At 38.3% G+C, this 10,085-nt stretch overlaps 2 protein-coding genes across 2 annotated transcripts; one reads left to right on the forward strand and one right to left on the reverse strand.

Moving 5' to 3' along the window:
• The first annotated feature begins 277 nt into the window (after positions 1-277).
• On the forward strand, positions 278-7,376 carry LOC105038007 (uncharacterized). Its single transcript, XM_010913669.4, has 4 exons — positions 278-788; positions 5,089-5,172; positions 5,257-5,346; positions 6,885-7,376. Exons 1-4 carry the CDS (start codon positions 351-353, stop codon positions 7,149-7,151), a joined length of 879 nt encoding a protein of 292 aa, XP_010911971.1. The 5' UTR covers positions 278-350; the 3' UTR covers positions 7,152-7,376.
• Positions 7,377-9,176: 1,800 nt separating this feature from the next.
• On the reverse strand, positions 9,177-9,813 carry LOC105038006 (histone H3.2). The gene has a single exon (XM_010913668.4). It carries the CDS (start codon positions 9,725-9,727, stop codon positions 9,317-9,319), a length of 411 nt encoding a protein of 136 aa, XP_010911970.1. The 5' UTR covers positions 9,728-9,813; the 3' UTR covers positions 9,177-9,316.
• Positions 9,814-10,085: the final 272 nt, after the last annotated feature.

Below are 10,085 nucleotides of genomic sequence, written 5' to 3' on the forward strand. Positions count from 1 at the left end.
GTTGATCCGCGCATGATAGATTAGGCCGTATTGTATGTGATAGAGCACTCTGATGACCGAGTCTAGAGCCGGAGGGACATCGGCATATATCTAAAAAAAAAAAAAAAAACTGCATCAGCTTAATCTTTAGTCCGCCAGGCATAAAAATCGATTTTAAATCCATTTTCAAAATCAATCTCCACTAATTGCTTCGAGCCCGATCAGATCAGATGGTTAGCGTCTTCCCCACAAAGCAACCCCCGGGCCGTTTCATCAGCTAGCAGTGGACGGCTGTGATCTTCCCGCATTCAACCCCGAGTTCTCCTCAAACCTCAAACCCCATCCCCAAACCCCGCGGCCTAACGTTCGCCATGTGGCGCCGTCTCTCTCTCGTCTCCAAGCTCAAGCCTCCGATCCTCCCCCAAGCACCCATCACCCGACCCCTCTCCTTTGCCGTTCTTCCCCTCTCCAGAACCCTAGCGCCGCACCCTCCTTCTCCGACGCCACCGTCGGCGGCGGGTCCTTATGGGATCTTTTGGGCTTCGTACGGCCAGATGGCGGGGATGGGTTCCTCGCCGGCGACGGTCAGCCTCCTGAAGCTGAACGATCTGAGGAACAACGTGCCGAGGAAGAAGAAGAAGCGAAAGGGGCGGGGGATCGGGTCCGGCAAGGGGAAAACGGCCGGGAGGGGGCACAAGGGCCAGAAGGCGAGGGGAACCATGAAGTTTGGCTTCGAGGGTGGCCAGACCCCGCTGCGCCGCCGCCTTCCGCGAAGAGGGTTCAAGAACCCATTCAGCCTCACCTTCCAGGTGATCAAATGTTCTATTTTCCTAGTTTTCTTTTTGCTATATTTCTTCTCAAATGTAATCATTTTGGTGTGACTTTTGGTAATTATGTTGGTGGTGCAAGTAGTATAATAGATCGGGAAGGAGACTAGGTGATTCCAGGATGAAGTTCTTGGATGAGTTATCGTAGATGATGGTTTTATTCTGTTATATTGACTAAAAAAAGGTTGTTTTTGATGCGGAATTAGAGAACAACTTTGGCTTGTCTCTGATACTATGTTTATATTGGGCCTACAATATGCAAACTAGACATGATGTGCATTGGGCTAATATTGTATTGTAATTTGTAAAGATACTAGGATCTTCTTCAAAAATTTGTCAGCATTGTTGATGCTGAGATCCACAGCTGATAACTTAGTTGCATTATGCAAGTTTAGCTTCAAGTTTGGTGAAAATGCTTATGATAGGCTCAGTAGCAAGGTTTGCCATACCGGATTGAACCAGATAGTGTGAGATGTACCATACCATACTGGTTCAGTACCGAAACGTGGTATCAGGGTGTACCAACATTCGGTATGCCAAACAGGCCACGACACAATCACAAGTTGGCACCAGTATGGGACCCAGTACCGACATGGTGAACCTTGCTAAGCAGTTTTTGGTTTCATTAGTCACTTAAAGTGCATGACTAGATCAATCAACTTCTATTATAAGTAGATGGTAGGTGGTATATTGAGGATGAGCACCTACATATGTTGCACCATTGAATTACTGCTGGCCATGTTCTTTCAGTTATGAAACTTACTGGGAAACATGAGAAGGCATATTTGGGGCCAGTTGTGTTGGCAAATACCTGGTAATTGGCAATATCAGAAAGAAAAAATTATCAACTATTCTTGCTTAGAAGAAAGATTGTTCTACCTATGCTGTCCTGTATAGGTATGGTATGTCTGTAGCATTAAGTTGCATTAAAGTGTTTTTTTTTCTTTTAAATGGACGTGAAAAGGTAATATTATGGCTGTTAGGTGAATCAACGAGGATAGAAGGGTTTAGGAATTTGGCAAATTAAATATCTAAGTAGGATTCATTTGTAACGAGGTTGTGTTTTCTTCCCCAAAATAATATGATTTCTTTCCCTAAACAATATGATTTTTTTTTTTTGAGGCAAGCAATTTAGGAAATTTTACTTATGAAGGTGTTGTGGATAGAACTTTCATCAGCCTCTCATTTTTCACTTGTGGGAGATATTTTGCTATCAGAATCAAAGGTTGTGCTTAAAGAGGAACTTAATATACCTGATTATCCATTGACCATTCTAGAAATTACTATTGATTCTAATACAAAGTCTGGACATTGCCCCTGAGTCTTATAAGAAGGTGAGTGAATGCTACAGAGTTTTATAATGGGTGAGTATGGATGTCAATTATGAGACAGATTTTAAATTAAATGAAAAGTTCATTACATTTCTTTCCCTTGAAGGAATAATGGTATACAGGAGATGATGGGCTAAGATTTAGCTTGGGCTGTTTTGTATCAGGCCTTCTTCCAAGACTATCCAAAACTTTCGCTATGACCGAACCTAAGAAAATAGCAATCCTTAGGCAGATGACTCTATCAATATAAAAGTTCTTTGGTCTTTTTCTAGTTTAACTTGATTTTTGGTTGACCCTTTATTCTTGGAAAAATAATGAGGTACAAGTCAAATAAAACATTAAAATTTAGGCTTTTATCTATACGCATCTCTTGGGAAAACAAAAGTTGTTCAGCTTCTCATGCTTTTAAAATTCAAGTGTTTGCATGGATTTCTATGCTAGGGATATCCATTGCTAATTCAACATCCAAAAAGGGGACAAAGATGGCTAGGTAATCTATGTTGTGTAGCCATGGAGGAGTTATAATTTCTCATTATCTGCTTGACACTATCATGAGAAGCTTCTTGTTTCAATCCACCTTGAATCAGTCTCATATGCAGCCCAACGAAGTGCATTAAGCACTGATGCCTTTTTGAAGAAAAAACTTTGGAACATATGGGATCTTTTTTCCTGCATATCATATAATTAGCATCTTAAAAAACTATAAATCAAAATTTACTAGAAGTAGATGGCTGCATCAGACAACTGTTAGATGTAGTCACATGGTCTATCTCCTTTTCTATTTCTACTACTTCTGGAAAAAAGTGTTTACTTGAGATTTCCCTATTTGGCAATCGCTCCCATGGGATTTGTTTCTACTTTTTTTTATCAGTATTTTTTTCCTTTTAGTGAGGCATGTCATCATTTCATGTTTCATCATGATGTTTCCAGAAATAAGTATTTAAAGAACCTTGACTGAAGTGTTGATAGATGAGGAGAGGTTTCAAGAGGTAAAGATGTAACAGTATGGCTAATGTATAATCTTTAAGGGTCGAAGAAAAGGAGCTTTAAAAACCAGGCAGATTAACTAGAAAGAGGAACATGGTTGTTCTTTTCAGTGAAATGTGAGTTTTGAGACAAGAAATTTACTAGAAAGGACTTTAAATCTGAGGCTGCATCTTTAAATGCATTTAGAGATGAGAGATTTTGCTAAGACTAGAATCAAAGGCTGTATTTAGTTAGGAAAATGAGTAAGCCAGATGATCCCTTAACTTGTTTATGGATTACCCTAGATTCAAATATGAAGGTGAGAGATTGCTATGAGGGGTCATAGTGGGGTAGTTGTGTGCAACAATGGTCTAAAGCAACTGCATTAGAGAGAATGCTCCTTTTTCTCCCATGGAGGAAAAATGATGAAGAATGGGAGATAGTGGACTAGATTTTAGCTTGGATTTTATGGTGGGCCTTGTGCGAAGCCTATTCAAGATACTTGCTGGGGCTGAACCCAAGCAAATGACAACCCTAAGGCTGATAAAACTATCAAGCAACAAAATGGCTTTTCAAATTAAAGGTTTGGTTGTCATTTTCAAGTTGAAGTCAGTTTAGCCCTTTTCTCTTGGAAAAAAGTGGTGATGTGCAAAATCAAAAAAAAAAAAAAAGGCTTTTGGGCATATCTATTACTCAGGGGGGAAAGAAAAGTTATGCAACTATGTACTATTATTATGAATTTCGACATGAGACACAATGCTAGAGAAACTACTTGTCATTTTAACATTCATAAAGTGGAACAGACGTGGTTAGGACAGTGTCATGCTAAATAACATCAAAAAAAATACAGAAAAATAACATAGACAATACACCACCATGGCATGCTAAATTAGCATTTCAACTTGGCAACAAACTATAAGGGTAAGGAAGAGGTGGATTCAGGTGGTTGAGATGGTGGTTGGGAGTGGAATTGGATGGTATGAAGAGAGAGGCGAGAATTCAGGGCTAGGTTTTCTCTGGTCAAAAAGTAATGGAGGAGGAAGCGAACAATAGCCCTGAACTGCTGATCGCTTCATAGAAGTAGTAAGACCAAGTAGCTGTATAGGCAGAAAATGAGCCTGAACTGACAGTGGACATTGCAATGTAATGAAGACAACAAACTTCTAAAGCATGTAATTGAAAATTGGAACAATAGCCATGAAAAAAAAAGTGATTCAAAAAGTTTTGCATTTAGATGTAGAGACCACTTTTAACGCCTCATTGGATCATATTTACCAATAATATCTTTCTGATAAGTTCCCAAATCCCAATTTATTGCTCTTGCTAGGTCAAACTCGATATCTTGTGTCGTATCCAACTCTTATATCTGAGTCCATGCAATATTTTATGAAGGCTAGTTCTTAGATTTTTATGAGCTCGATGTTGTCATGGCCTTCTTGTCTGCTTCTGATTTCCATGGAGGTAGAGCACTTAGTTAGAAGCTTCTTTCTTGGTTCCTCGAGCTTTGCCCGTATGTTCATAATTATTTTAGTGTGGTGTGCTACTACTGGCTCCTTCATGAGCATGTTCATCTATTGAGAACTTCCTCATTAACTTTGTGCTCTCAATCTTTACCACTTAAGGTAAACTAACTGGGTAGATATATTTTATCCTTCAAATAGTTGAATAGTTTGTATTTTGGCTTCTTGCATCCAACTCATTTTATTCTTAGAATTATTGTTTTTGGTAGCTAAAAGATCTTTCATTGATACCAAAAAGAAAATGGATCTTGCGTTGATTCACAGAGGTTATGCTTATTATATATTATTTATTTACTGATGGAAACAACGGTTGGTCCCGCCTGTTACCGCTGTTAGCTGAAAAAGACACCACAAGACTGAGTATGCTATTAGCCTTGCATGACAGTGACCATACTTGAGGCATTTCTGTCGTTTCTCTTAACTTTTAAAGTTGTTTTCATTTTGTTTTTCGTTTTCTTTTAACAGCCAGTAGGATTGGGAAAGATTGCAAAACACATAAATGCAGGCAAAATTGACTCATCAGAACTCATCACAATGAAAACTCTTAAGGTAGTAAACTTTATCATTTATTTTCACACCGTAGTGTCATGTCATGTTTGTATTAACTTCAAAATATCCTCTTATATCTTATAGGAGACAGGTGCCATAGGGAAGCAGATAAAAGATGGTGTTAGATTGATGGGTCGTGGTGCTGAACACATCAAATGGCCAATTCATCTTGAGGTGAACTTCCGTTAGCGGTTATATTTAGTGTCACAGTAAATTCTTCATATTTGCATATCACTTGCTGATCCTTAGGTTATTTCCAATGAAATAGATGCTTTCATCTTTTTGATTTCATAGGCTGTTTGAATATGGCACAAATAGAACTCTTGAACACATTAATAAACAAGATGCTAACCTCCATAAATAAAGATGACCATTATGGATAAACTTTGATCTGTTGCATGTATCCATCATGACCTATACTTCCAGAAACGTAAGCTTGTCCCTATTGGTCTTCAATTTCTATCTTAATTTTTCTTATGTTCTTGCATATTGCATTAGTGTAGATCATTCTCCAATGTTTGGTATTAACAATAATTCCTTAATTTCAAACAGGGCAATCCTGTCAGACATTCTGATTTTTCTCTTAATAACAGCTTATCTCAGCAATCAGTAGGTGATAATAGCAATTTACTTTATTAATCAATTCAAAGTTGCCTTGTAGTCATTTATAAATCCACATCAACTAGGAACAAATTTCTGATACATTGGACTAGTTTACAATCTCTTCTTTTCCTTTTTTTGTTTTTGTTGAGAGACTAATCTACCACGCCCAATCCTGGTTTCGGTCACACAGATGGCAAGAACCTAAGTTGAAGATTTAGGAAAGCTAATTGAAGAATTTGACACCAAATTCAATAAAAACTTGCCTTTTCCTAAGTCTCGATCCTAAATCTACATTCAGTTTACCCTGTTGGGTCAATGGTCTGTCAACTTCATTTACTTTAAGAAGGTAAGAAGCTGAAATGGTCCCGCACTGCTAGATGAGGGTGAAATAGGCAGATTTCTTTGTTTAAATTTTAGAGTAAATAACAGCTAAAACAACTCTAAAATACAAACACTGGGAAACACTATTGGCTGAACAAATGTTTAAAATAAGAACTTTTAGTACTAACCCTCCTCAAAATGGGCCTCCGATGTGCTTTGAAACCTTCTAGCGCTTAATAATGTCCTTATTTTTTGAATTAGGAATTCTTAGTTGTATATTTTGCACATGCAACTCCATTTTAATCTGGTGCACCCATCTCTAGCTGAAATTTTTCTTTTTACCAACAGCCTCGTCATTTTATGATACACCCTGACTTTAAACATTGTCAGTTATATAGGTTTTGAGTCTCACCAGCATGCATTTGTCATACATGACCTATAGCAACTCATTTTCCTTTCTTTGGCCCCGTTCTTGCAACATTAAATTAGCTCCTTACTCATTTCGCCATTTCTCATGGTGTATAGATTTAGTTATGCCAGCTGTGAGATTTATGTGTAATGTCGAGCTGTCAGTCTTCACTTCTATGTCATTTTGATTCTGTTTTTCTACTAAAAACAATTAAAATAGAAGGCAAAGCCATGTGCATCGTGTATGACATCAGATGTAGTGCACACATTTGTGAAAAATGTAAGCTGCCCTATGAGCAAATTGCAACACTAGGTCGTTTTTTTCATATGTAGAACAATATACTCTTTTAACTGGTTCATATGCATGGGAGCTAATGCAGGTAACAAGGGTGACAGCTAGGGCAAAGGCGGCAGTAGAAGCTGCAGGTGGGTCTGTGAGGAAGGTGTACTACAACAAATTGGGATTCCGGGCACTTCTCAAGCCTGAGTGGTTTGCCAAGAAAGGACGCCTGTTACCAAGAGCTGCCAGACCGCCACCAAAGCAGCGGGATAAGGTTGATAGCATCGGTCGCCTGCCTGCCCCAACCAAGCCAATACCGTTTACTGCAGAAGAAAAGGCAGCAGCAGTAGCTCAAACACCGGCCTAAGCACTAATGACAGAGATGGTGAAAGCTGCAATACTACTGAAGTTCCTGTGTTCTAATATCAGTATTTGCAGATGGATTTCTGAGGCTTTTAAAATGGCAGTTGATCTTCTTGCCCATAGGTTTGTTAAAATAATCTAGCATGGTCAGCTTCTGCCATCCACATGTACTTAATTCTGATATTGATATTTTTCGTTATTGGATCCATCAGGCTGCATTGTTGAGTTCCGTCTAAGTTTTTTTTTTTAAAAAAAATAATTTTTTCTTTTTCCAGCAGATGTTTTCAGGAGGTGATGTACGAGAGTTTAGCTTGGTTAGATGTACCAGAGTTTATAAGGTTGTCTTTCTTTTTTTAAAAAAAGTGCAGCGATCATTAAACAGTATTGATATAAATACGTCCATGAACGAGGATGCAGAGGAGTCTCAAATGGTATACCCTGCATGATTAGATCCGCAGCACTGCTTGCTTCTTTGTAGATGTGAGTGCCTTCAAAAGTTACAAGCAATGAATAAATCCTTCAAATATCAGAGAGACCAGCATCAGCCTAGTTCGTCGGATCATCATTTTCTGAGTACCCTTCAAGTAAAATGTTGGTCCCTTCTAGGGATATGCAATCAAATTGATTAAATCACAAAATCGATTGGAGCCGCTAATTTTAGTTTTATTTGAATTAGACATTTTAAGATTTGTTTTAGTATCGGTTTAAATTTTAAAAAATCTAATTTAAACCAAACCATGTGTGTATGTATGTTTGTATATATTTATATGTGTGATAAATCCTAAGTTGCATGATATTTTCTCAAAAAAAGTTGTAATTCTATTTCATTTAATTGATTTAGCTTATTCATTAACTGTCTATTTAGTCATCATATAAACTATCCATTTAGCATGGTTATAGTTTAAAATAAATAGCAACTTATTTAACATATTTGAGCAGTCTATTTGACAAAAATCCAATAACTCACAACCCGATAAGTTAAATCAAATTGAACCAACCTTTTTTTATCAAATTGAACCAATTTTATGTAGTTGATTTGCTTTCGATTTCAAGTTTAGAAAACTAATTCAAAACAAATCAATTTGATTATTATTTTAAATCAGTCAAAACTGAACCCATAATATATACTAGGCTTTTTCAAGTTCCTTTCAGATTCCCCCACAAAATAGAAGAATCATACAAATATAGGCCGCCCATTGCTACCAATTATAAGCTAAGAATTATAATAACAACCACATTGCAACTAATATCACCATCCAAGACCTTGCTATCAAAGTTAATTTTGAGAAAGCCAATAGAGGTGCTCTCAAGCGAATCATCACGCGAGAGGTGCAGAAATTTCAAGGCAGAAATCCCCCATTTTCTAAGCTATTAAAAGTCCCAGAGCATTTGAATGGATAAACTCAGATAGGATAACTTCTTGATTATTACTTAATGCCATAGGCTAGAATCTTCTTATATTCCAGTCCATGAAAAAATTATTGTATGCATCAAATACAAGCGAATCAAAATAAATCTCAAAACATATGCAGGGTGAATAACATACAATCAAAAATTAATAAAATACAATCAATTACATGGCATATCACACACATTAGATTTTAAGAATTCCATTCCCAAAATACCTATCTCACATAATGCAATCAGACTTTTTATTATTTATCTATTTTTATCATTGAATTAATATAAATTATATAAATTTTTATTAATTAAAATATTATATATATTTAATGTAAAAAAATATTCCAAAAATTAAAATTAATTTATGCCACAATTAAGTTAATTTTTTAAAAAAATCTTCAACATATATATTTTTAATAATATGAAATATTTTAAATATCCCTTATAATAAAATAAAAAAATATATATATCTTAATTATCTTTAATAATAAAATATTATTAAAAAAAAGTAGTGTAGCAAAATTCAAAAAAAAGAAATAAAAAAACACGCATATCAATCCTTTCCCGCTATTAATTCTGAACGAGTAGCTTAAAAAAAACTCGCACGAATATATCCCAGAAAGATCTATGAAATAACCAGTGAACATTTAAACAAAACACCATCCAAAGTACAACTTCCACACCCTTTTCTACATCCAATCAGCACTTCATCTAACCCTAAGATGAACACTTAAAGCCCGAGCGGGAACACCAATTATCAAACGGCGATCAAGCCCTCTCCCCTCTGATCCGACGGGCGAGCTGAATGTCCTTGGGCATGATCGTAACCCTCTTTGCGTGGATCGCACAGAGGTTGGTGTCCTCGAAGAGCCCCACGAGATAGGCCTCCGCCGCCTCCTGGAGGGCGGCGACGGCAGAGCTCTGGAAGCGGAGGTCGGTCTTGAAGTCCTGGGCGATCTCGCGGACAAGGCGCTGGAAGGGGAGCTTGCGGATGAGAAGCTCCGTGCTCTTCTGGTACTTGCGGATCTCACGCAGCGCCACCGTGCCGGGGCGGAAGCGATGGGGCTTCTTGACGCCGCCGGTGGCCGGGGCCGATTTCCGGGCGGCCTTGGTTGCCAGCTGCTTCCGGGGAGCCTTGCCGCCAGTGGATTTGCGGGCGGTCTGCTTCGTTCGGGCCATCGAGAATGGATGGATGGCAAGGGTTTCGGGATCGAAGGGAAGAGAAGGGTTCGGAGAATCAAAGGGTTTGATGATGGGATAAGGGTATTGGGTGGGGAGGAAGGGGGTTTAAATAGAAGGAAAACAAGGAGGCGGGATCGGGGGGTTTGAAGTTGGGGGAAATTTGGGGCGCGCGTCAGTATGGAGCGTCGGATTGGGTTGGATTGATGGTTAAGATCTCGTTTGGAGGACGCACGCGGATCGCGATCCGTGGCTCTTCGCAACGGGTGAGCAATCTAGACATCTAAATCTTCCTCAACCTTGACCATCAGGGGGTGCATAAAACCAAGCCGTTCGAGCTTAACCCGTTGCAAAACAG

Source organism: Elaeis guineensis, chromosome 1 (assembly GCF_000442705.2).
Source record: "Elaeis guineensis isolate ETL-2024a chromosome 1, EG11, whole genome shotgun sequence".
Taxonomy (NCBI): Eukaryota; Viridiplantae; Streptophyta; class Magnoliopsida; order Arecales; family Arecaceae; genus Elaeis; species Elaeis guineensis.